We start from the raw sequence: 27,581 nt of genomic DNA on the forward strand, positions 1-27,581 counted from the left end.
CAAGCTTGGCTGGCCATTTTAATCATAGTCTCTCAGTTACCTTCAAAACCATTGGGTAGGAATTGGCATGGTAACATTACAGAAATCAGTTTGTTCGTTCTTACTTGGTCTCAATGTCCTAGTAAGATACATAAATGGAATATGTATGCAAGAATGGAGTTATAGGATTTAATCTCTTGACAGGTTTACCCTTTGTGCGTCACAGGGTGCTATATCCAATGTCTCTGGATCCTGTGGACCTCCTGTGGTCCATAAGTGTTTCGTAGAAATCATGTAATTCAGGACTGTCAGCGCAGCTGACAGCGGCGGCAGCAGCGACAGCAACTTGAGGTTAGTGCGGGGGCGAGGGCGACATCGGGCTGTAACCGGGCGGTTTTCGTACTCTTGGCCCCCCTGGAGCATCAGCCCCGAGCTGCTTCCCCCCCACCCCGGACAGGGAGGTTCCCGGCAACGAATCAGGAGAGGAGGGGGCGTAGCCGGAGGCACCGTGGGCGATTTAAACGCACCAGCCCCTGTTGATTGGGGGTGGTGATTGATTGGGTGATAAAAAGCCTCCTGGAGGACAGGGACTAGTCCCTGCCCAGAGGGGAGAGGGGGAGTCAGCAGTGACTGTGTGAGTCAGCAATGACTGTGTGTGTCCCAGGGCAGGAGAGGCCGCAGCAGTTTGCAGCTCGTTGGGGAGGGCGCTGACTCCCTCCCAGTGCACAAGGCGAGGAAGGTGCCAAGGAGCTGTGAACCAGGGGTGTCACCAACAGGTATTTCCCAGCTCAGTGAAAGAACAATGGTATCTACCCGGCGGAAGAAGACCAAAATGGATGTGGGAACCCAGACAGAGCTCCCACGGAAGGAGGCGATGGTGCAGGTCGCAGGCTGCAGGGAATGCTACAGCGTCTCTGTGGCATCAGGGGGCTGTGTGCGCTGTGAGCAGGTAGATGATCTGCTCGGCCAAGCGGCACAGCTGCAAAGCCAGGTTGAAAGGCTTCAAGCCGAAGTAGAAAGGCTTAGGAGCATTCGGGAGGCTGAAATGGAGATAGACTGGTGGAGCCAGGCTCTGCCTTCCCTGCAACAAAAATGGGAGCACCTGCCGGAGAGCTCCCAGGATCGAGGGACCCCTGTACTCTGCCCCTCTCAGGTGGAAAACAATAACCTAGAGGAGAGGAGTGAGTGGAGGCAAGTCTATGGCCGTGGCAAAAGGTGAGTGCCCTCCTTGCCTACCTCGCCTCCTCAGGTGCCTCTGAGAAATAGATATGAAGCCCTAGTGGAATACAGCCGGTCCAATGGGGATGTGGTGGAGAGGCAACCTATATCAGAGGTCCCACCACAGTCAGAAAAACCTGACAGGCATATAGCTACCTCCTCCACAAGGAAGAAGAGAAGAGTTTTAGTGGTTGGAGACTCCTTCCTAAAGGGAACTGAGGGCCCAATATGCAGAGCTGACCCCCATCACAGGGAGGTCTGCAGCCTGCCTGGAGCCCGAATCAGGGATATCACCAGGAAACTCCCCAACCTGGTGAAGGCCACAGACTATTACCCCCTGCTGATCTTCCAGACAGGTGGGGAAGAAGCTGCATCCCGTAGTCTGAGGGGGATGAAGAAAGACTACAAGGCCCTAGGACGGTTGGTGAAAGAGTCTGGGGCACAAGTTGTTTTCTCCTCCCTCCTTCCATTTTCAGGTGATGACGTGGGATGGAATAGTAGGATTCTCTCTATTAATGCCTGGCTACGAGACTGGTGCTACAGGCAGGGCTTTGGGTTCTTTGATAATGGCTGGTTTTATAAGACACCAGGCGTGATGGTAATACATGGGAAAGGTTTATGTCGTAGGGGCAAAAGGGTTCTGGGACAGGAATTAGCAGGGCTCATTCGGAGAGCTTTAAACTAGATTCGAAGGGGGATGGGGTAGTAGCTGGGCTTGCACCACTGGGGCAACGCTCTAGTGTTGAGGTAGACCAGGAGGCCTCCCATCCCTCTGGGGTGAAATCGGTGTGCCCAGCTCGCTCCCTGAAATGCCTGTACACCAATGCACGCAGCATGGGGAATAAACAGGAGGAGCTGGAAATCCGTGTTCGGTCGGGGGGCTATGATCTAGTGGCAATTACAGAGACTTGGTGGGACGCCTCGCGTGACTGGAATGTGGTCATGGATGGCTATGTCTTGTTCAGGAAAGACAGGCCACTAAGGAGAGGTGGTGGAGTTGCTCTTTATGTGAGTGAGCAGCTAGAATGTATTGAGTTCTGTCCAGGGGCGGATCAGGAGCGAGTTGAGAGTTTGTGGGTGCGAATTAAGGGGCAGGCTGGCAGGGGTGATACTGTTGTGGGTGTCTATTACAGGCCACCGGATCAGGATGAGGAGGGTGATGAGGCCTTCTACAGGCAGCTGAGAGCAGTCTCGCAGTTACAGGGCCTGGTTGTCATGGGGGATTTCAACTACCCTGATATTTGCTGGGAGGCCTACTCAGCCAGCCATCCTCAGTCCAGGAGGTTCCTCCAGTACATTGATGATAACTTTCTGATGCAAATGGTGGATGAGCCAACTAGGAGAGGAGCGCTGCTGGATCTTATCCTCACTAAAAAGGGGGGTCTTGTTGAAGAGGTGAAGGTTGAGGGCAGCCTTGGTTGTAGTGACCATGAGATGGTAGAGTTCAGGATCTCATGTGGCAGGAACAGAATAGCTAGCAGAATCACAACCCTGGACTTCAGGAGGCCAACTTTGGTCTTTTCAAGCAATTGCTAGGGGAAATCCCATGGGACAGGGTACTAGAAGGTAAGGGGGCCCAAGATATTGGTTAGCATTCAAGGACTGCTTCTTCCGAGCTCAAGATCAGAGCATCCCAGCAAGTAGGAAGTCAAGGAAGGGTACCAGGAGACCTGCATGGTTAAACAGGGAACTGCTGGGCAAACTCAAGTGGAAGAAGAGGGTGTAGAGATCATGGAAGGAGGGGCTGGCCACTTGGGAGGAATATAAGTCTGTTGTCAGAGGATGTAGGGAGGCAACTAGGAAAGCTAAGGCCTCCTTGGAATTAAACCTTGCAAGAGAGGTCATGGACAACAGAAAGGGCTTCTTCAAATATATTGCAGGTAAAGCCAACACTAGAGGCAATGTAGGCCCACTGATGAATGAGGTGGGGGCCCTGGAGACAGAGGATAAAAAGAAGGCGGAGTTACTGAATGCCTTCTTTGCCTCTGTCTATACTGCTGGAGGCTGTCCTGAGGAGCCCCGGACTCCTGAGGCCCCAGAAGAAGTCAGGATAGAGGAGGAATCTGTCTTGGTAGATGAGGGCTGGGTCAGGGACCAGTTAAGCAATCTGGACATCCATAAATCCATGGGCCCTAATGGGATGCATCCGTGGGTGCTGAGGGAGCTGGCGGAAGTCATTGCTAGGCCACTCTCCATCATCTTTGCTAAGTCGTGGGCAACGGGAGAGGTGCCTGAGGACTGGAGGAAAGCGAGTGTCACTCCAGTCTTCAAAAAGGGCAAGAAGGAGGACCCGGGGAACTATAGACCGGTCAGCCTCACCTCCATCCCTGGAAAGGTGATGGAACAACTTGTCCTTGGTGCTGTCTCTAGGCACATCAAGGACAGGGGGATCATTAGGGGCACTCAGCATGGCTTCACCAAGGGAAAGTCATGCTTAACCAACTTGATAGCCTTTTATGAGGACGTAACCCGGTGGATAGATGATGGTAAAGCTGTGGATGTGGTCTATCTCGATTTCAGTAAAGCGTTTGACACGGTCTCCCACAGCATCCTCGCAGCTAAGTCTGGATGATCGGGTAGTGAGGTGGATTGTGAACTGGCTGAAGGAAAGAAGCCAGAGAGTGAAGGTCAATGGGACAGAGTCCAGTTGGAGGCCTGTGTCTAGCGGAGTCCCTCAAGGGTCGGTACTGGGACCAGTTCTATTCAATATATTCATTAATGACTTGGATGAGGGAATAGAGTGCACTGTCAGCAAGTTCGCTGATGACACAAAACTGGGAGGAGTGGCTGACACACCGGAAGGCTGTGCAGCCATTCAGAGAGACCTGGACAGGCTGGAGAGTTGGGCGGGGAGAAATTTAATGAAATATAACAAGGGCAAGTGTAGAGTCCTGCATCTGGGCAAGAACAACCCCATGTACCAGTACAAGTTGGGGACAGACCTGTTGGAGAGCAGCGTAGGGGAAAGGGACCTGGGGGTCCTAGTGGACAGCAGGATGACCATGAGCCAGCAGTGTGCCCTTGTGGCCAAGAAGGCCAATGGCATCCTGGGGTGGATTAGAAGGGGTGTGGTTAGCAGGTCGAGAGAGGTTCTCCTCCCCCTCTACTCTGCCCTGGTGAGGCCGCATCTGGAATATTGTGTCCATTTCTGGGCCCCTCAGTTCAAGAAGGACAGGGAACTGCTAGAGAGAGTCCAGCGCAGAGCCACGAAGATGATTAAGGGGGCGGAACATCTCCCTTATGAGGAGAGGCTGAGGGAGCTGGGTCTCTTTAGCTTAGAGAAGAGGAGACTGAGGGGTGACCTCATTAATGTTTATAAATATGTAAAGGGCAAGTGCCATGAGGATGGAGCCAGGCTCTTCTCAGTGACATCCCTTGACAGGACAAGGGGCAATGGGTGCAAGCTGGAACACAGGAGGTTCCACATAAATATGAGGAAAAACTTCTTTACAGTGAGGGTAACTGAACACTGGAACAGGCTGCCCAGAGAGGTTGTGGAGTCTCCTTCTCTGGAGACATTCAAAACCCGCCTGGACGCGTTCCTGTGTGATATGGTCTAGGCAATCCTGCTCCGGCAGGGGGATTGGACTAGATGATCTTTCGAGGTCCCTTCCAATCCCTAACATTCTGTGATTCTGTGACTGCATCTGCAGTTACGGCGCTGTGTCATTATTCGTTCAGTTTCTGCAGGCTTCCTTCTTCACAGAACAAAAATTAATACTTCTTGGGGATATTTGAAGTATTGTGTTTCCTACTGATATTCCTTTATTTTTCAGTCATATTCAAATGAGACAAAACCTGTCTTAGCATAGACACTTCTCGTCTTGTCTGGAGTAGAAGCATATGTTAAATGGTGTTACATCAGGTACCTTTAATTCGGTGCTGTTTAAAACTGTTAGCAAGTAGGACTAATCTTTCCCAATGTAATAATTTGAAAGAAACTGAACAGTCTCTGTCTGAAGAGTTGACTGTAGCCCACAGGCTAAAGTGGCTGCCTTCCCCACTTGAATGTCTACGGCATGTAGACATAATGCTAGCGAGATTTTGCAGAGATGAATTCCAATGACATCTGTGTCCTAGTAGGGTCAAATAATGGAAGTTTATGCTTTTTATTTTAAGGTTGCCCTGAAGGCCATGTATACAAAGGTTTCCATTATAGAAGAAAATACTGTGTGTCTTTAACTAACATTTGTTTATGTTATTCTTAAAATATTTTGACGTTTCTAGGGATGCCATAAAATCTTCCTCATCTTTTTTTACTCTAAAATTAGAGATGTTAGACCTCTGCACAGGTTATTACTAAGCATGTTTTAAGTTTCTGCAGCTGAATATATTTCAAATGAATTAGTGATACATAAAGCAAAGACTCGCAAAGGTTTTTGTGCCTTAATTATTCTAGCATTGCATGAGAAAACATTTTTAAATGTTTCATGAAGTCCTCTAGGTCTTAATTAAAAATAAAATTTTCTAGCCCAGAAGTTTACATTTCAAAGAGGCATTGCATTCAGGTGATGCTTTAAGAAGGGATGATTTTTCTGTAATAAAATTTCACAGATCTCCCCAGGCCCAAACAGCACAAATCATCCCTTAAGTAAAAGGTATATAAAGTAGCAGTTCGTGGCTTATGCTTTGTTTCTGCAGTAAAGCTGGAAGAATTTGGAGAGAGTTTTAATTGAAAAACTCTTTAAACATACCTGCTAGGGGACAATACTGGTATACATACAAGGAAGAGTGCTGTGCTGGGCCTTACCTTTTAGTTACAGGATGCTTGTCTACTCCTAGGTTTCACAACAAAGGAGTTTACGTGAAAGTTGGGCTGCAGAAGATAAGTCATACCAGAAATCTTCACAAAGACATAAAGCTTCAAGTGGACCAGCACGAGGTGGAGTTACCAAGTATAGAAGGACTCATTTTTATTAATATACCCAGGTAAAAAGGAGAGGAAGAATCCTGTGTGGATGCATGTCTGGCTGTATGTTTGCAAATACTGCTTGGTATTTGATAGTCAAATGTCAAATTGTTGGATAAAATGTTAAATGGTCTAGATTAATAGATGGTTGTTATTGGGTACTTTTGATTATTGCCTGACTCGCTGGCTTTGCAACTGTGCCTAAGGAGCTAGCGCTTAATACCATTTTGACATCGTTTTTCTGATCCTTTGAAACTCACAATCTCACTTCATGTAAAGGTAGTACTATCTTGTTTTTCCGGTGCAAACCGCCATACATTTGCTATTTCTTCTGTGTCCTAACAGTAATTTGGAACGATTTTCCTCACCAAAGGTCCAGACTTCTTTTGGAGCAGTTCTCTAGTAAAACATGACGTTTTAGGCATGTTTGTAGGCCTGTGGCTTCTGTCCACTACCATTTTCCCCCTCCCACAAACTGAATGGTCCACTGGATTTCACTGTGAGTGGTAGAAGGATCAAAGACGATCAACTTGCACACACTTTCTGGCATGCTAGAGACCAGGTGCCTAAGCAGTTCCTGCAGTGAAGGCCAGCCAGGATTCCACTGTCAAACACTGTCCAGGTTCTACAGCTAGCTGGTCAGTATGTGGAGTCGGTGATGCTACCCGCTACCTGTGGAAAACCCACAGTTCAGGTACTTTCCATGGGGTTGTGGGGGCTGCCCTGACACCTACAGAGAGAGCTAGGGCTACTGCTGTGGGAGAAAGGAAGGCAAATCTGCAGGAAATTTAGCTTCCTTAGGTGTGCTGTTGGTAGAGGCAAGTTTTTTGTTTGAACAAAACTAGCAGGTAATTAGTGCTGCCATACTATTTTTTTAAGTACACTCTTGTCTTAAACTGCCTGTATCTCCTTCCATTTTGGTCTGAAAATGTTTCAACCTTTTATTCAAATACATAGGTTTTACGTGTACAAACACAGATGTGCACATGTACATACACACAAGTATACATTGCACATGAGAATGGTGGAGAAGAAAAGATCACGATTAGTACTGAGCAGTGGATGCACTAAAACAATAAGCAAGTCATTTGGGTAAGGAGGGTCAATACTGCACAAAAAGCAACACAGTGTTAAATTGTCAGAAGCGTTTCGGAGGACTGAAATGCAGGAATACCTGCTTAGCTACAAGTGAGTTTGGCCAGGTACAAGAATAAAAACTTGATACTTGTTTTAGCTTTAGTTTCTCTTCAGTAGCTCCCGTGAATATTGCCAAGACCAGTACACAGAACAATCTGTGTTAAGTTCTTAAGTCTTGGAAGTTAAGGGTTAGTGTAGCTGTAAACTGTTTTTCCCAGCAAACTAAAACTCTTTGGAGATACTTTCTTCTTCCCTGCTCTTTTTCTTTCAAATGGAAACTACTTTCTTCAATCCTTCTTTCACTGCTAGAAGATCTGGTCAGAAATCTTCCAAATATTAGGAAAGTGCTTCCCGGTTTTACAGTGCAGGAAAGCTGTGTTGTCTCCTCCAGCTGGTGGGGAGCAGAGTGTCTAGCTTTTGAAGTCTGGAGAACCAGCCACCTCTAGCAGGTTACCAGGCAGGGTGCTCTGGCAGATGGCAGGTCTGCGGGCGGTCACTGTGGTGTGCTCTCTATGCAGCTGGGGGTCTGGAGCCGATCTCTGGGGGTCTGAGAGTGATAACCGCTTTGAGAAACCACGCATCGATGACGGCCTGCTGGAAGTTGTTGGTGTGACTGGCGTCGTTCACATGGTAAGCTGGTGTCCCAGTAAGAACAGAGGAAACACGCATTTTCTCAGACTGGTTTATTTTTGTAACAAACGGTGCATTGCAAGTGCATAGTCCTAAAAAGTATGATATGTTAAGGTTATACCATCGTTTATTCAGCTACTTGTTGCATCATATAAAAATGGTTATAGACCATAAACAGAATTCATGGACAGCGTAAGCTGTCTGTGGACAAAGCATTCAGATGTCAGGAGTTTAGCTGCAGCTGGTATGCCTGTTCGTGGACTGCAGTGCCCTCTCATTGCCTGTTATTGGCCAGCCCTGAAGATCCATATTTAGGTGCCAGATTGCAACAGATGGAATGGAAACTGAAGAAAACCTGTGGCTGGATAAGAATAAATAATAGGAGTGTGAAGAACTTGTTAAAAGTACATGGGGAAATGCTTCATGGCTTAAGTAGGCTTTGAACCAAGGCCAGAAACATACATGTATACATATATATGAAATGGAAATATATAGATGTATGTGTTGTGGAATGCACTAGCTTTCTCATAACAGGTATCATGGTGTCAAAACCACACAGTATGTGGGATGAAAACAAAGTTTTATTTTAATATTACAAAATCACCCACTCTTCACTTAGAGTATTTGTGAAAAATCTTGTCACACTTCATCACAATCAGGGCAGAGATTCCTTCTAGACAGGTGGCTTTATAATTATCTGCTACAGTCTTCCCAACACCTGCCTCTGAGAATCTGATGCTAGCTGGTTGTGGTCCGAATGCTATGTGAAGCAGATGGTATGCCAGTTCTGCAAAGACTCAATTTGTGTCACTTTAATTCTTCCATGTATTACGTATTTTTACAATGGCCTGCTATTAGCAGCACAGTCCTGTGGGATGGCGGGTTATTTTTGTCTTCATATTTCTTTCACTATCTTAAGAAATCTGCTGCTGAAAAAGTATATGTGGTCAGGTAACTAGAGACAACTAATCCATACAACTACCAAAAATGGAAAGGTGAGTGCTTAAAATTGTTTGTGCAGCTTGATCTTCAGTGTTGGACAACTTTACCATTTTGTAATTTAGATCTTTTAAGGAAGACAAATATAAAACGTTCCATTAGGAGTGGTTTGGTAGAGATCCTTAAAATTTTTGTGAAGTTAGAAGCAATAAAGAGCGTACCCGTTGCTTTGGAATATAAATGTTAACAAACCCATGCTCTGGTTTTGTGATCTTCTGTTAAGGTTTTTACCCCCATGTTTAGTGTCTGTACACATTTCCCAAGATAATTTGTAGCAGCAGAGTTCACTTTGCTTCACTTTTTACAGTTAACACTCAGCCATTAGTTGCAGCTGAGTATCTGTGTATGTATATGTAGTTGAGTATACATATATGTATGTATATGGAATTGAGTTTGGCAAAACTCTCTCTCCCTGTTTTATAAAGTGCTTCTAGACTTTTGAGTTTCACATGTGTCGAAGTCTGTGTATGTAGTTAGGTGTTTTGAAACTGTGTGTACTGCATCATAGAGAGGGGAAGTAAAAGCAAACAAGACCATTGTGAGTGCATGCTCCTTGGCCAACCTGAGTGTACAAATGCCTTCACTGTGTAAGTTACTTTGCCTCTGGCAGCCTGCAGGGGTATCTGAGTTCTTCTTCATGTACTAACTTGAATAATTAATGCTGCATCAGTAAAGGCACCCTATGTGGATTTTGCCTAAGCAGTTCTTCTACTTGAAATGTAAAATGTCAAGTGAGAATAAAATTCTATCCGCTCAGCTTAAGTGCAGCTAATATTTGTGCTTCTTGTTTATTGGGGTGATTGATATACTGGCTTTTGCTTCCTAACAGGGTCAAGTCCAAGGTGGTTTTCGGTCAGGAATCCGCATAGCCCAAGGCTCATATTTTCGTGTAACACTCCTAAAGCCAATTCCAGTTCAAGTTGATGGAGAGCCCTGGATTCAGGCCCCTGGCCAGATTATTATTTCTGCTGCAGGACCGAAGGTACTGGCTGTAGCTTTGTTTTAGCAAGTTGGCTTTGTTTCTCCAGTGGATATTATCGTATTATCTTGCTTGTCTGTTTTGTTCTGATGCTTAACTTTAAAGGAGCTTGTCGGCACACTGTGGTAACTGTTGGATAAACACATAGCAGTTTCTACAGGGGATGGTTTGAGGGCCCTCTCCACTGGCTCAGATGAGGCTTGTGTTTAAAAAAATAGACCCTGAGCTTCAGCCTAGTGACTTAATATTTTCCCCTGTATTGAGATTTCCAGGCAGTATTGCTTGCCCTGAAGCAGATCACAGTTATGAGGGCCACAGCAGTACTGCAGTGTGCGAGGTAGGAAGCAGTCTGCTGGTGGTGCTGGAGGAGGGAAGGTCTGTCAGAGAGCAGCAAAGGAGAAAAATGAATAATGGAGGAAGAGGGTCTGAGAAAAACGAGACTTTGGAGTAATAGGTGCCTGGTTTTCCTTGATATCTCAGTGTATATGTAGAAGGAAAAGAGCATCAGCTCCCTAAGAATTTAATTTTGTTGACTTTGAAATTGTGAAATAAACATTTGGCAGTAGTTGACTCTGGTGCACACCAGTCTACACATTTGTCTGCTACCTTAAGGATGCCTTCTTAACTCACAGAAATTTGTTGCTACAGGCAATCTCGGAGAATATGTAGCCCTACCGAGAGGGCTAACAGAACAATGGCCCTTGCAGAGGAAAAATGGGTGAAAAAGAGGGTCATACCTCAAATGTTTTGGAATGTGTTAAACTTTGTTCTTTTCCTGAGAGAAAGGGGGAAAAAGAAAACAAACCTAACTTGTCCTTCCAGTGAGAAATATTTCTCTCTTTCTATCAGGTTAGTGACTAATAGTGTTATCTGTATATATGTGTATGTATATGTGTGTACCTCAATATATATGCACACACATACATATCCTTATACATCTATATACATATACATACATGTGTATATATGTTTATGTAAAAAAAAGCAGTTACTCCTATAGCTTTATAAGGATAGGTGCTTCAGATAGTTGTGTATTTAAATATTTTCTGTTGGAGTTCCAACATTTTACTTGTTTATTAGTTAGTTGCCTTAGATCTGCTTATAGGTGACTACAGATATTTTAATGCTCACTCACTTTCTTTTAAAACTTTCCATTTAGGTCCATATGTTGAAAAAATCCAAGCAGAAACAGAAAAAAACTGGAAGCCTGAAAGAGATGAGAGTGGATAGCATGTCAGTCTCTGAAGGAGGACGCTAAGTGGAGACCTGTGCTCAGAAGCGGTGCAGCACACCTGCTGTAGATACCAAGATGGTTCAGTAAAACCAAATGCAGACAACTGGTGAAGAGGGTTGCGTATGAGCGTGCCTTTCATTACATTTTGGTAATACTGTGTTCTGCTTTCGTCTTTCAAAGATAGTGCCTCATTGTTACAAATAACTATTATGTACCACTTGTCTTGTCTGAAATGTTTACTTTGGGTTGCTTTTCCATAAGCCATTTCCCAGTTTTTCATGTATATAGAAACTGAGGCCAAGCAGAGACTCCAAGATGATGAGATTTCTGCATCTACTGTCACAAAGACTCTTCCCCTCCTCCCAGCTCTTTCTTAAAGAAAATCATTCCATAGATAAATTCTGGTGCATTGTTTCATAAATGAAAATATGTTCCTTTAAATTAATGCTCACAGTAGCCTCCCAACCAAAAAAAGGCAAAGACATGAGCTGCTGAGAACTCCTTGGATCAGTCCAAATAGCACAGCTGAAACAGTACTACCGTAAAGAGAAAAAGACAAAACACAGAAGAGTTGATTTCTATAAAAGGAGCCCTGTGCACTGGGAAGAGAGAAAGTACTAGAACAGTTGAGTCAAAATATTTCAGAGAGTTTACTTAGAGTATGAATGAAGGGGAAACAGCTTATAGAGCAAGTTTTCAACTGCAGCTTAGTTTCTCCTACATTACTCAGCCAAAGCCTGTTTTAAAAGGCGTTTGAATTTCAGCAGCTACTACTCTAACGTAAAAAAGGAACAAGAATACCTGAGGCAATATTACATTATACTGATTTTTTTTCTAGCATTGAAACTGTTGTCTTTGGCACTAGACTCTTCTTCTTTACTTGTACTGTTTCATTTTCATTAATTTGTGACAGTTGGACTGTTATTTAACAGCAAGCTCAAAGACTAAAAGAATCATCACTAATTAGGGTAAAAGAAGTACCATTTAGTGTTCACTTGAGTAAATTAGCACAGTCATATGTTAGAACTGAAGTACAGCGTAGCTTTGCAGAGGAGCCTTAGGAGGTATTGAAGCCTGTAGTGTGCATGTAACATGCTGTAGGCTTCAGTTAACTGGGAATGCAATAGCCATGATGAAAACTCACTTACCTAGTCAGCCTTCTCAAGTTCTTGGTGGATGTTGTTATCAGGTGTGGGCCCAGGGACACACTGACTGTCTTTTCTCCCTTGGATGAATGTGTGCTCTTCAGAGGCAGTTCCTCTGTCAGCTCCTGTGAGACCGAGATCACCTCTCTGTGCTTGCCCATCTGCTGAAGATGTGGGGATCCAGTACTTCTCATACTTCCTGCTAGAGACTGACTCTAGAGCAGACATGCTGGTCCTGTCATACACTACATATATCTGCTGTCCATGGCCATAGTCATGTTGGTCTTCACTCACATCTCTGCTGGTCTCATCTCACTGTGGTTCCCCAGTGACAGACCCCTTCACTTCAGATGAACATCGTACACAAGGGGCCCTCTGAGCCAGTTGTGGTGCAGGGCGTCTGCACAGCTTTGCCTCTTGCACGCACCTGCTGCCTGAAGCTGCTTAAGCTGTGTTGGCCAGAGTCCTCTTAGCTAGCCAGTGGGCTTACGTGCCCACTGCATTGCACAGTAATAACAAATTCAGCTATGGATGGCATGAATTCATCACTCAAGTGGCAGCTTTTGGAGTGTTCCTCTTGCCAGTGTGTCTAGAAAAACACCTCCAGCTGCTTCAGGGGACGTCAGTGTAACTTTGAAATATGCAAAAGGCGTTTTGTGTTGGAGCCAATTATGTTCTGAAGCAGTTCTTGCTGGGTCGTCTTGATCAGTCTGTACCCTAAGCACTGTGCCAGCTTCAGCAACATCTGTTCGTTACCCGTGCTTTCTACTTTTCAGTCACAGTGCAGACAACCGTATGAATGTGGGTGCTGCAAGACAGTCTTCTATAGCAACAGAGTGAGATACCCAAAGCTATAAACAGAGATAAAATAGCCATGCAAAAATGGCAGCTGCCTGCAGCCTCTCCTTCCTGTCCAGTGATTCCTTTGGTTCTTTGTGCTCTGGTAGACATGCATTTGGAGGACTGACTCCTGTTTTCAACCAAGCCTGTTATTAATTGTTTAAATTGTTAATTTAATTTTAAGAATGTTCTTCTGCCTTTTATTCATTTGCAGCTTCACAACTTACCTTTTATTCAACATGCAAACTGGACTCATGCTATGAAGGGGATAGTGTGGATAGTACAGAGCTAAAATCCTTGTCTCCTGATCATTAAACGCAGGGTTGTCTCTGCTTCAGAATCTGGGCAGGAAGGATCAGCTGGAGCTCTTCTGGCATCCTGGCACCAGCATTACAGGCAGGAAGGGTAACGTGGTGTATTTCAGGGTATGCCCTCTGAGGATGAAGCCCACAAATTAGCGAGGAAGTCTGAAATAGGTTGCTGCTTGTAATTGTCCAGAAAGCCAGAGAAACTGCTTTGTGTCCTCAGAGCAGGAGAAAGAATGCATGGTCTTGTTTCCAATTGCTGACTCAGTAATGGAGGGAAAACTTGACTTTTTGTTACAGAAAACGGGTAAGCTTTAAGCTTGCTGCTACTGACCATCTTCTACAGTTTATTTAACCTGTCTTACTGTTTTTCCAGACATAGATCATCCTGCAGCATGCAACTGACAGTGTTCTGTGTTCTTGGCTCGTTAAGGGCCTGGCTGTCTCTCCCTGTTGCTCAGCATCTGTTATCTGAAATAACATGAAACTCTTGGGCCACAGTGTTTTAATCAGAGGGCCCCTTACTGTGCCATGTCCTTCCATGGGGATTTTCCATCCCTGGAACACGGTATGAGCCTGTCTCAGGGTAGCACTGTGGTAGCAAGGCGACACAGAAGTATGCATGCTTTCTCCTCGCAACAGCCAGAGGGGACCCTGGTGGAGGACAGGAAGGCTTTGAGTTTTCTTTTTTCTTTCCCTTTTCTCTTTTTCCAGAAACTGACTCCCACATATTGTTTGAGCAGATGAGTGCCACACTGGAACAAAAATATATATAAGAAAAACACACTTGGCATTTGAGGTCTCTGTGCATCATAAAATTCTCAAGGAAGGAGGTGCAGGCTCATTGCTATCCCTGAGCACACTCCTTCATCCTGTCTCCACTGTTCCGCCTTTTTACCTTGCCTGTGAGCCATGGCAGGCACAGGTAGCACAGCTAGCATCTCTCCTGCTGACATACGTGCTCCTGACCTTTAACTAGTGTCCTACTGGGCTTTGCCAGCATGGGGGAGAGAAGGGTCCTGAAAATCATGGTGCATTTCAAATACCCCACTATTGCAGACAAGAGAAGTTGGTCAGTTTGTTAAAATCTGTTTTGATGGGCAAACACATTACCTCTGTCTTGAATTAGGAGAACCGAAATTCAAAAGCTCGTCCCTGAGATACAGGTGCTACTTCAGAAAATTTGCTGCTTTTTCCCCATGGCTTTTACACTTGATTTGTATAGTTTAAATTGCTGGTGTTTTCATTGCATTGGTTTTTAAATGAAACAGTGTTATTTTGCCAAAAACTTTTTATTTATATCTGTGTATATATGTGTGTGTGTACATACATGTGTATACATACATATGCACACACCCTTTAAAAATAGGCCTTACTATATTTCCTTTCACAGTGCCTACTTGTACAGCTTTTGCTGTGTTACAGCATTCTGATAGCACTCACTTCTGGATCCTTCTCTCACCAGTTTTGGATAGGAGGCAGAGCTTGCTTTCTTACTGGTCCCAGTGAGGTTCCCAGCACATACTTCTAATGGACCTGTGCTGTCCAACAAGACATGATGGCAATATAGTGAAAGCACAACTGTGTTTAGAGTACAGTCTCTGCATATGTGCAGTTTGAGCTCCTCTTGCTCTTTCAAGATGTTAGTCAAGTCTTTGTGTGTCTAAAATCAATGGCAGTGGCTATTTTAGCATTTTATAGAAGAAGCTGTAGCATAGTCCACTGCAAGACTTAAATAAGGAACAAAACTAAATTAACTGTTATAGACAATTGTTCATTAATCTTCACAGTTACCCTCTTACAAGTATTGTACAGATTGCATTTCTTTAAAGAGCAAATAATGTACTTGTTCTGAATACCAGCTGTTTGGAATCGCTAATCATTTACGTATGCACGTTGCTCTGCAGCAGTCTGTTGGCATATCACAGAATCACAGAATCACAGAATGTTAGGGATTGGAAGGGACCTCGAAAGATCATCTAGTCCAATCCCCCTGCCGGAGCAGCATTGCCTAGACCATATCACACAGGAACGCGTCCAGGCGGATTTTGAATGTCTCCAGAGAAGGAGACTCCACAACCTCTCTGGGCAGCCTGTTCCAGTGTTCGGTCACCCTCACCGTAAAGAAGTTTTTCCTCATGTTTATGTGGAACCTCCTGTGTTCCAGCTTGCACCCATTGCCCCTTGTCCTGTCAAGGGATGTCACTGAGAAGAGCCTGGCTTCATCCTCATGTCACTTGCCCTTTACATATTTATAAACATTAATGAGGTCACCCCTCAGTCTCCTCTTCTCTAAGCTAAAGAGACCCAGCTCCCTCAGCCTCTCCTCATAAGGGAGATGTTCCGCCCCCTTAATCATCTTCGTGGCTCTGCGCTGGACTCTCTGTAGCAGTTCCCTGTCCTTCTTGATACATATAAATGTGTCCTTCCTTGATACATATGTGTCCTTCCTTGACACATATAAATGTGTCATTATCAAATGAAGCCTCATTTTGTGGGAGGAGAAGATAAGAGGAGCTGTTGTGACACTTAAAAGGGACTTAAGTTGAAGACACAACAGATCTAACTGCACAGGTGTTTTATAACGTACTGACTGTGTGGTAGGTATGCCCTGTGTTGCGTAGCTGCCAGACCATACTCCAGCAGTGAAACGGGGGATACGTTGGAGTTGTGCAGTTGAGAGACCTGGCAGTAGATATTCTTTCAGTCTGCACCTCACATCTCTTCCTTACAACCTTCACAGTAACTGTGCATTTTCCTCTTCTGCTATGCTGCCTTCGTGCCCTTTGGGCCCAGCCTTTATCCTGAAACTGGTATCAAAGGCGTGATATGTGGTGGTGAATTTGTGTGGAGAGCAGGGGAATGGAGATCCTGCTCTATAACACCACTCTGGCTATTGGGCTTAGACTGTTCATTAGTTTCTACTTTAGCTTCTACTTCAGCCATTTAACAGCTGTGCAGCAAAGGCTCAGCAACTACTGAACTACCTGGGATTTGTGGTGACAGCGTTGCCTCATTTTCGGGCTTTGATCTTATATGCACCAGTGCATTGTATCACTTCGTACACTTTTTGCACTTAACAGAAAATGCAGGTTAGATAGGCTTAGGGTGTGGCAAAATTGCAATGTTTGTACTTTTTTGAAAATATGGGGATGATTCTTCTACAGATACAAAGATGCACTTTCAGGTAACGAAAACAAGTTTGTAGAATGCAACTGTTTAGGAGTTCCTCTGACTGCAGCATTCCTTGATCCCTGTCCATCTCTAATACCATGTTCTCCTTGAAAGCCTGCTTGGGAATGAGAGATGGTATCTTCCCCCCCATCACAGTATGTATTTATAGCTGACTGACTGAAAGTTCATATATATTTCTAAACAATTAAAAATTGGCTGCTATTCTAAGATTTAGGTTTATTAGACTGATTTTGTAATGCATAAAAGTAATGTTAAGGTTTTATTTATAATGTCAACATTTACTGATTTGACACTGGGCTTGTAGGAGAGATCCAGCTCAAAGCCTTCGTTCCTTTTGCTATTGAATGTATTTTTATTAACAGAGTAGCCTTTGTATGTGTGGAATGCAGTGTAAATGAATGCAAATTACTAATCTTAACCTGCAGTTAGACCAGCAGTTTCAATGTTTACAGGACAGTGACTATTGATTGTAAACCCATACATGTCAGTTGAAACAGTGCACTCTTTCTGTGTTTTGGAAGCATTGTTCCTGCTTCCCATGACAATTAATGAAATAGTTGCTTTCTGGTTTAGATTCCTGGTTATGTCCCTTTGAAGAGATTTACATGCGGATTATGACTTTCATGCCATGGACTCACAGGACAGAATTTCTACGGATAAAAGTGTATTGAACATGTTTTCTGAAAGAGTGACTTTATTTTTTGTGAAGATAATTTATGAGAATGTTTTATAAGCAGATCAGGGTTGTTGAAAAAGTTGGTCTGAAGTCTTGAAATAAATGTGTTTAGATATTAAAGATGTATCCAAAAGCAAAGTGTTTTTAATAGGGCACTGTTACTGGTATAGTTATCCCTCTGAGGTCTCCTATCAGTACACCCATTTAACATGTCACTGTGCACAGCTCACGTGTATTACTTAGGAGATGACTTGATGTCAGAAGATGTGGCTTCATTTATATTGTGTGTATCCCGTATTACACCTCTGGCAGCAACTCCTAATAACAAACATCAGCTGCAGAAGGCAGAACTTTTCCCCCATACAAATCATTGCAGGTTAAAGAGCAGAGAGCCCGTCCTTGTGCTTGCAGGAGTGTTATGAGTCTGGTGACTGTTCAGCACTTAAGAGTCCACTTCCACTGTCCGCAGAGAGTGCCACACATTAGTCCTCTTCCTTTCTGAAGGAAGGAGAGTGCAAATCGACATGTGCCTGTGTCAAACAGTTAACAGCTTGCCTCTCCATGGCATCCCTTTCTTTGTGCTGCTCATCTTTCCAAACTGGGTAGCAAGAGGTGCTTGAAGAATTCCTGAGTATTGTGTAATTTTAGGTGCTTATAAAGCCTTCACTGCTATTCTAAAGCAAAATTCTGGGGATCTGTAGCATAGCAATATCTGTATAACTCCAGCTTTCTGAACATGCCAAAAGCAAGTTATCCTTGGGTAGTTTAATTAGCAATGGTGTAGATAGTAGCAATCAATACCTTGAAGCTGTAAGTTCTCATTATTGGAAGGGAGCATCTCTGCTTTGAATGTAAAGCATCACAGAGTTTGTAATTCGCTGTAGATTTCAGTGTCCCTCCTACTTATGAACCACCCATGACATCTTAACTTCTCAAACTATGGCTTAACTATTGCTTAAATAACTGTGTTTTTCACCTCTGGTTATTTAAATCGTCCAAGCAGTTTTATGAATGCTATTTTAATATCAAGATACTCTTAAGATGTCTTATAGCATTTCTGGTGAATGTTCTAATACATTGGTAATAAATCATCTTGGCCCAACAAGCTACAGTAAGCTGACCATTGAACAGTTTAGTTATTATCTAGTGCTTATTCTTTGTGCATCTGCCTAATAATTCTCAGAAAAAAAAAAAAAAAAGCCTAAGTATAAGCATTGAAGTGCTTGAAAACTGTTTCCACATCGTGTGCCTCAAACGAGTAATGCATTATCACACGTTTATTTGTGGATTAGTCTCAGAAACAGGCTTTTAATGGTGTGACTTGTTTCTCAGTGTCTGCCTTGCAAATCATTATGCTGTGGTAACTTACAAATGACATACCTAGTGTACTAATTGGTTTTAAAAAAAAGTAATTTATAAAAGATGGACTTTTCTCATATATTTAAACATCTGTTTGTCCTTGGGTTATGTTCTTAGAAAAATTCTGTATATATTTTGCAATATGTGTTTTGTGTTTGATTGTACATTTTGCACTGATTTGAAATTCTGTATTCTAAGTATTATTTACAAGTTCCAGAGATCTGTAACTAGATTTGTCTGTGAAAAATACAACATCTCTTCTACCCTGGATGTTTGTGCAGTAGTCATGCTTTAAAAACAGTGAAATACACTTCTGCAGAGAGAAACATTGTTTGTTTCAGCTAGGCGCTGCTTTTATGGGTATTCTGTAGCCTTGCTGCTTGTGACTGACTGGGTCATGGTCCGTGAGAGGGTGGCTGTGTTGTAGCAGTGTTATTCTGTCTGTTTCAGTTTCAAAGATGACACCTACACAGTAAGTTTGACCCCTGCAACATCCAAGCACTTCTAAAACCCTTATTTCTGTGGGTAGCAGGTCCCTTCCAACCCAAACCATTCTATGATTCTACGATTCTATGAGTACACCTGAAGTTGCCTGTGGGCAGAAAAGGTACCAGGTGAAGTTATCTGCTATTTCAGGGTGAGGCACTGAAGGCTTCAGTGGAGGATTAGTATTTGCAGAGTTCAATACACATCCAGGAGCTTCCAAGATGCCATGACATTCTGCCTGTATCGATGATGATCTGCCAGTGAATTTTACCCCTGCTGGGCTCTGAGCTGGGAGAACAGCAAAGATCTGGTTTGCAGGCAGAGTGGATGATTTCCAGCAGTCCTCCCCTCCTGCTCATGTAGGGTTGTGCCTTACAATCTGGCCGTGCCACATTTCCATCAAGGGTAACTGGTGTCCAAGGATGGGAAGGATGTTTGGCTATGATAAATCCCAGTTTGACTTCCAAGTGGGTTTAGTCACCAGTTAGACAAATACACTTGGAAGTACAGCTAAGCAAAAAACTTTTACACAAATAATTAAGTCTCAAGGAAATTAAATTTAAGGGCAGCTGCAGCCATTGTGTACATCAAATTTATCATCAGATGACAGCTTTGGCCCCCTAAAACAGATGACTTCTTGTTGCAGACAACTGGTGGACTGTAGCACACAGGGGATTCCTCCCACCAGAGCTGAATGACCAAATGCTGGAATGCATGGTGGCAGTGGCTGCGTTTCCTCATTCCCAGGACCAGCCTGTTGCAAACAGATCAACGCAGACATAGAGGAATGCCTTTGGCAAGCACCCACATACAGGCAAGCAGCATTGACATGAATAATACAAATGGGGCAGCCCTGTGCCTTCTCACCAACTAACTGGTCTCAAGTTCACTACTGAATGAGTCTCTGTCTCTCTTACTCTCTCAGACTTCCCAGGCCTCTCTTGTAGCTGGCACCATACTCTTGGTCTATCCAGAACCTGGCTCTCATGCCTCTTTACCAAGAAATCCAGCTTAAAAGTCTGCTAGTGGACAGAGAAAGAGGAAAAACCACGATGACAACAACAAAACAGTTACAGAGTTTAATAAGGAGGAATAACAGCCTGCAAGGATCAGGCACTGAGTCTGGCCAGACAATTGCTCTGACCAGGAGCCCCCTTAACATGGCACCTTTCCCTCTTGCAGTTCCCAAAGCACAAAGCTACAGCAGCCCTCGGGACACAAAACATCCCCAGCAGGACGGACATCAGCCATGGATCTTGCCAGACCTGCTTCAAACTGGCCAAGCTGAAATCAATTAATTCAGTCACACAGGCCACTACACAACCTTGCATCGGAAGTCCGGCTCCCACACCTCCCTGTCACAATGGGATGGCTTGGTGTCCTCTCCTCTGCCGCAGCTGCCTCTTCAAAAAAATGTGGATCACAGCTGGTAGCAACAGTCTCCTATGACTCTCAGTCTCATAAGCTGCAATCCCCACAGCTGCACCCTGACATCTCCTGTCCAGACAAAACTTCTGGACGCTGAGACGGCTGTCTTGACAGAGTCTCAGCCCATGTGCAACACAGGTGTGGAAACAGAACTCACTTAGGAGGTACCAGACTGAAGAGCCTCCATCAGCCCCATTACAGGAGAGAAGACTGCTTCAATCAACCGGGAGACAATTTTCTCTTCTGCACCCTTCCACCTCATCTTCCCAACCTCTGGCTCCTGCTGGTACCTCCATCCTCCTCCTAGGTCCTCATCAGCCATCCCCTTCCCATGACTCATTCTCACTCCTATGTCACTGCTTTGTACAATGGCTTGCCATATTTACTGTAGAAACATTTAACAGTTTTTTCAGGCTTCTTTGGGTTGTGTGAACATTGTGTGGAATTTTTTTTCAGTCTCTTTAAATTTTTAACTGTGGTGTGTCAGCAGCTCTGGTCATAAACTTCAAACGGCAGCCTGCTAAAACCTGTCCAAAGTCTCAGTTATATCTGCCTGTTAGAGGGAGCTGCTTTATTTTGTGTTAACTATAAATATCCTCCCAGGTTTTATGCTGTGTGTTGGCACAAAAAAACCCAGTGTCATTAAAGTACCACGCTACTAAAACAGGGACCTTAGTTCTGGAAACTCTTTTCTACGTACAAACACGGCCATTTGCTGCGGGGCACAGCTTTATGATTTTGCTGTCGAGTTAAATGTACTCACTGTTAAACTGGAGGTTGCTGCCCTCTTGCTTTCTGATTGAGGATAGCAAAACCCTCCGCTGAATTAGGAAAGGCTTTCAGGAATGGATGAGCTATTGCTGCGGGCTAAAAATTATTGTAAGGGAAATGGTGTACTGTAGTTATGCAAAGATGATTATACTATAACTGTTTGGCTTATGGATAAAAAAAAAAGCCTGTTCTATTTTTTTAAAGTCATCCTCCTCCAAAATTATCATAGTTCAGGGAGGAAAAAAAAGGCAGTGAGGTGGGGTGCTGAGGGCACAGGTTTCTGAGGCTGCCCTCCCAGTGGCTCCAGAGCTTTCTTTGGTGGTCCCTCGCACTGTCTCCTCCATGGTGCCTGTCTCCATCCCTGCCATGGCGTGCTTCCCTGCACCAGGACATGTCATTGAACCCAGATAGCCATCGCCAGTGCTGGGAGCAGCAGTGATGCCATGCCATGCTGCAGCATGGAGAGTGTGGGCTGGCCAGCTTCTTCTGATCCCACCCCAAGAAGAAAGAAAGTGCTGCAGCTGTGCCTTGGTAGAAAGCTGAGCCTTTTCCCACAGTAGTGTCCCCAGAGGCTCCTGCTTTGTCCTGCCCCTGCCAAGGACTGTTGCTGCTGAGGAGTGCGTCACTGGTGGGTCTTGCTGGGTCCTGTTGGACAGCGAGGTGGTCCAGCCCTGGGATCACCATGGAGCACTGCCAGGAGGAGCGGCAGGAAGGTGTGGGGTGCTGCTCTGCAGGTGTCATTCACCTCTGGAGGGGGGCATGCATGCTGGGGAAGCATTGGCAAGCTGTGCCCTAGGGGTGGCCCACCTGTCCCCAGTGGCCCCACAGAGGAAGGGCACAAGGGACTTACTCCCCTGTTGGCGAAAATTTGGCACAGGGAGTTTGGCTCTCTCTGTGAAGGGATGCAGGGCAGTCCAAGGCATGGTCCAGCAGCCAGGCCCCATGGTGCTGAGCTTGGGGTGAGCTGGGGTAACAATGTCTCACACAAAGCCAGTGGGGGCCTGGCCCTGCAGCGCCCAGCACAGGGAGGTCATGGCATTTCACAGCACAAGGGCCAAGCCCCAGCACTCAGCAGTGGGGAACAACGCCTGGCACTGCTCCAGGGCCAGGTCCTGGGGTGCTGAGAGTGAGGGCAGCCTTGGTGGCAAAGGTCTGCCTGCCTTCAAGAACCGGCCTCACAGCTCTCCTGTTCAAGTCGGAGCCTGAAATTCACAGCCCAATATGGCAAAAGGCCAGGCCCTGTGGCACTCTGCACAGGGGCACAGTGGTAGACAGTGATGGCACGACTCCAGGCCAGACACCATGGGCCTCGGCTTGGAGGGAGACAGGGAGCAGAGCCCCAACAGCCCAAGGTCCAGGCCCCTGGGAGCACAGGCACGGGGAAGTTGGTGGGGTGAAGGTCTGCATGGTCTGAGGACTTGGTCCCACAGTGCTTGGCTTAAGAGGGACCTGAGGTAGAAGAACCTGCAGAACAAATCTCTCCTGCGCAGTGAGATGGCTTGGCCCTTCTCTCCTCTGTGCAGCAGCCTCCTTGATGAAACAGAGGACAGAGCTGGTGACATGTTTCTCCACTCCAGCTCCACCCAGCTCGCTCTGGAGCAGAAGGAGAGGGGTTAGCTCAGTCCACACTCATCTCGTTAGGAGCTGCGGCACAGACAGAGGGGCCCATCTCGAGTCTCTCGCGCACTCTTCCTAGGGCCCCAGCCTCACTCCCCTCGCCGGCCACAGGCAGCACATCTCTCTTCCCTGACCTTCACCTCCAAACCCTCCACTCCTCACACAACTGCTGCCAGCTCCTCTGACTTCCTCAGTGCTCCTGCCACTGCTCTCCTCTCGCCCACCTCAGCTTCACAGCCTCTGGCTCCTGCTGCCATCACCACCTGCCTCTTAACTCTTCCAGATTTCTGCCTGGGCACGCTGCTGGTGCAGCCACAGCCCGACTGCCCATTGACACAAGGAGCATCTCCCGCCCTTGAGAGAAGACCTGCCCCAGAGCAAAGCCTTAGCAGATCCACACGGCAGCACCAAGGCTGCCTCCCCCTCCCTGGAGCACCCACCCACTCCACCAGCACCAGCACACCAGGGAACTTCCCAAAAAGCACGACCAGCAGAGCAGACTGCCATAGCGAAGGGCCCTTTGTGGAGCAGCAGGAAGGTTACGAGGCAGTGCTATCAGCCATCAGTAAAATGCGATGCTCTCAGGCACAAAAGCTGAAGCAGCTGCTGCTCTCACGAGTGCTCTGAGCACATCCTCATCTCCCCCTCTGGCACCCAGACCCTGACACACACGGGACTCACGCAGGCGCCTGGGGCAGGACGCGCATGCTTTCTGTGGGTCTTCCAGAAAGAGCAGGCACCACGGCAGGATTAGGCTGCCGCTCTGCTCCGTGCCACTTCACAGCTACGTCGCCCTGGAAGCGGCACACCACTGCCATTTCCATTCAACGCAGGGCTGACTTCTAACCCACCCCGGTGACCTGCAGAGGATTACCACCACAATCACCGCTCCGGCGGACTTAGCACAGCCACAATGAGGGAACAGCAAACACTTTCTCGCCACCATCAGCTGATGGCCCAGAGCGGCCAAAAACAACATAGAAAGAGAAATGATGGGGCAGCACTCGGGTAAGCCGCTGGGATTAGGGAGGCTCAAAGCGGGCTGAAAACCAGCATGTACCGCTAACCCAGCAAAACCGCAGCTCCAGCCCTCATCTCAGGACACCCAAACACGGGCAGGCAGCTGCTGGCTCCGAGCACGCCCAGAAGGGCCACAAACATGGACGCTGCAACGGAGAAGCCAGGCAAGAGGGAAAGAGCAGCCACCTGCAGACAACCATGGCCCTCAGCACGCAGCACCGCCTGTCACCTACGCACAAACCTCCTGCTTGCTATTGTGCTGGCCACAACAGCTCCCTCCTGCGCCTGGGAAACAGCGACATCCCCACGCACCCTTGATGTGACAACTTGGGCCACATTTCTCCCCACAAGGCATGGGAGCAGGCCAGGAGCATGGGGTAGCTGCAGCAGCACCCACAAAGGCAAACGGTCACCCATCTCTCTCCTGGCTACCGACCCACATTCAAACTTCACCTTCTGCAGGAGCAGCAGCCTGGATTCCCATGTCCCACAATGCACTGCCGGCATGGCAGCATCCGTGGGCCCACCACACTTCGTTTCACCTCGCTCACACGCGCACACACGTGCACACACTGACCTGTTTACCACAGTGACGTGCCTCTGCATGGGAATCTCTTTAGATGGTCCACTCCCAGCGGACCCAGGACAGCCCTGTTCTTGGCCCATGACAGGGTTTGTGCCGAGCCTGCTTGGTGGCCATCTCAAAGAGGTTCATTGCCTTTTCCATGCAACCTCTTAGGTGCCTCCCTGAACAGGTCAATGCTTTTTCTGCACCCATGCAAAGCAGAGGGCTTGAACCTACCTTTTACTTTTGTTTAATTACATTTTATTCACATGTAATCATTCATTCCACTAGCTCTTACTAAAGATTGGCTTATCTACTTTATTCCCATGACTTGCAGTTATAAATATTTAATTTATATACCTCTATAAATAGATATATAATTAATGTATCTATTTATAAATAAAAATACATATTAATATACTCCTTTATACATGTATTTCTAACAATGTACATATTGTATGCATTGTATATAAATGTATATATTTTTATATCTGAACACTTCCTGGTACAATGGAAGCAGGTGTTGCAACACTGAACAAAACGGCAGCTCCCTCCCAATAAATGGTGGCAGAAACCTGCCAGCCAGGGCTCCGGTTTCAAAGCGGGGGCCAGCGCAGAGGCGGTTTCAAAGCGGGGGCCAGACCTACCCAAAGCCCTCCACCCCCCTCAGCTCACAGGCCTGCACACACTCGGGGTGTCTCCAGGGCCACCCAGATGCACTCCTGCAACGCTCTCAAAGCACATGCTGCACGCAGGGCCGAGTCCCAACACTGAGCACGCTCGTGTGCATCAAACACCCCATCTTCACCCCACAGCAACTAAAGTGCAACATGAACAAGACTCAGTGGCTCGGGAGAAGGCGACCTCCCTCTCCTCAAGCCTCTCGAGCTCAAGACACCACGGGAAACTCCCTCACCTCCAAGCGCCCCAAGGTGAGCAACTGCTGCTCCCGTACCTGCACGGTGCTCTCTCCAAGGCGGCAGCACCAGGCAGCTGCCTGCAACCGCAGCCCTGCTCTGCGGGACGCCACGTAAAGTCAGTCTGGGCTGCTCTCTGCAGAAGCAGCTTCTCTGCCCTCACCGTTCTAGGGGAAATCACACTGGCCAACACACCAAGTCCAAAAGGAAGAGAAATCCCAACCCTCAGCACATTTCAGATGCTGTGCCACATGTTGCGGGCTACGCACGAGCACTAACACTGTTTCTACCTTCCTGCACCCAAGTTCATGACAGTCCAACTCAGGTGCCGGCCAGGGAGACACAGCATTAACTCCTATTCTTCACTGTTCCTTCAACAGTTTTACTTCACACACACAGCACTTTACTAACCTCACTCCGTCTCTGCGTGTGTACACGTGTATTTACCCACACACCTACACCTACACAGACAGCACTGCGCACACACGTGTTTACACATGTACGGGTCCTCACCCCAGCAACTCCTGCCCTTGCATGTCCAGTGTGTTTCATTGACTGGGCCTGGAACAACTGCTACACAGTTACCTTCACAGCACCCCTGCTCAGCTATGGGCCACAGCGTTACTGCACCCAGGAGGAGGAGCACACGTTGAACATGTGCCCTTGCATACCTCCAGATGGCAACAGGCCACGGCCACGCTGGGCATCTGGATCCTTCTCTCATCCTTTTAAAGCCTTAGCAGCTGCTGAACCGAGCTTCAAAGAGTGAGAGGAGGTGGGGGTCACCTGCCAGAAGGAAATGACCCAGGAAATCTGTATCTCTTGGACCCACTCAGTGTCATGGGGATGTCATGTGTTGGACAAATGCAACTCAACTTTGTGTTAAAGGTTCGATGGTAAAAAACATTCAAAGTCCTCTTCTCCTGCATCTGCCTGCCCATTGCCCCATGCTGAGATAGTCAGGGGATCTCATGAACACTCCAGCATTAAGGGAAATGAAGCAACTAGCACTGCACTATCACTGATAGTAGTTTTGGATACCTGCCCTGCTGTAGGTGTGGGTTTTAGTCCTTTGCACTCCAACAAACCACAGCCACGGTGAGCTTAGGGGGCTGGGAAAAGAAGCTGCTCCCACAGCTGTGTCAAGTACCTTTCCCACAGCAGAAACTTCCTATCAGACCTGATACTGGTGGTGTACCTGGTTACCATGGCACATAAGGTCAGTGTTGTGAAACTCGTTTGGTCCAGGTTTTTGTCTCACAGTCCTGGAAATGCAAGCCTGCAAGAGACTGTGCCCTGGGTGAACATGTCCATTCAACTGCTCAGACTGGCAGAGGGCCAGCAGCAGCCTTTGCAAACCAAACCCTACCTTAACCTTCGTGCATTTATTGATTTTTTGTGTGTTTATTGAGAATGTGCAAGCCTTTTAAAGTTGTGTAACAAGTGCTCGATATTACCCAACGTGATGAGATCTCCACCAAGTTTCCACTGCTCTTCAGCTGCCTGTACAGGGCTACCTAACGTGCTGAGTGTAACCAAATGATTGTAGGCAAGTAACTGTCTGTAACACAAGTAACTCCTTGTGTTAGGCTTGGTCTGCAGCAAGACCATGCTGCATAACCTGGGGACTTGCACAAACAAATGTGTTCCCAGATGCTGCCCCTGCCCACTCCTCACTATCCCAGCTGCCAGATCCTAGTTCAGACCAGGCTGAAGGCAAGCCTTCCCAGCTCTGCGGCTCACTCACCAACAGCTGAGGAATGTCCAGCAGCAGCTTCCTGAACTGCCTCTCAGCTGTTCAGGTTTGCATCCTGCAAGCATCCTCAGCAGTCTGCCCGGGTTACTCTCCATCTCGTGGTCATCTTACAGCAAAGCACTGGGAACAGGTGGTGAAAGTGTTAAGCTTCTGCGCTGTGCACAGAGGTTCACTACCATAACTGTGGTATTATGCCCAGAAGAAACAGAAAACAATTACTTCACATTTAAAAACATATCCCTTTCCCATCTTTCCATAATATTTCGTTTGGACTTTAGGACCAAGCTGCATTAAGTATATACATATAGAGAGAGAGGAAGTCCTGGGTGGACAGATAAGGGTAGAGTTGAGTTGTGTCCTGCAGACACCTACTTCAGGCCAATTCCCATCCACAGACATTTTGAGGAGCACATGAG

General features: G+C 46.4%; 1 protein-coding gene across 2 annotated transcripts in view; it reads left to right on the forward strand.

Moving 5' to 3' along the window:
* DGKQ (diacylglycerol kinase theta) overlaps positions 1-18,873 on the forward strand; it is a 113,270-nt gene extending 94,397 nt beyond the window's left edge. The window contains exons 20-24 of one of the 2 annotated variants that reach the window (XR_011050076.1): positions 5,980-6,126; positions 7,762-7,873; positions 9,702-9,854; positions 11,011-11,233; positions 17,144-18,873. Coding sequence is in view for 1 of the 2 variants with exons in the window: in XM_068423192.1 (XP_068279293.1) it covers positions 5,980-6,126; positions 7,762-7,873; positions 9,702-9,854; positions 11,011-11,109 (511 nt within the window). In the remaining variant the exon portion in view is untranslated. Of the gene's footprint in view, positions 1-5,979; positions 6,127-7,761; positions 7,874-9,701; positions 9,855-11,010 lie in introns of both variants that reach the window. The other variant, XM_068423192.1, reaches the window with a different exon arrangement.
* The last annotated feature ends 8,708 nt before the right edge of the window (positions 18,874-27,581 follow it).

The sequence above is a fragment of the Nyctibius grandis genome, chromosome Z (assembly GCF_013368605.1).
Source record: "Nyctibius grandis isolate bNycGra1 chromosome Z, bNycGra1.pri, whole genome shotgun sequence".
NCBI lineage: Eukaryota > Metazoa > Chordata > Aves > Nyctibiiformes > Nyctibiidae > Nyctibius > Nyctibius grandis.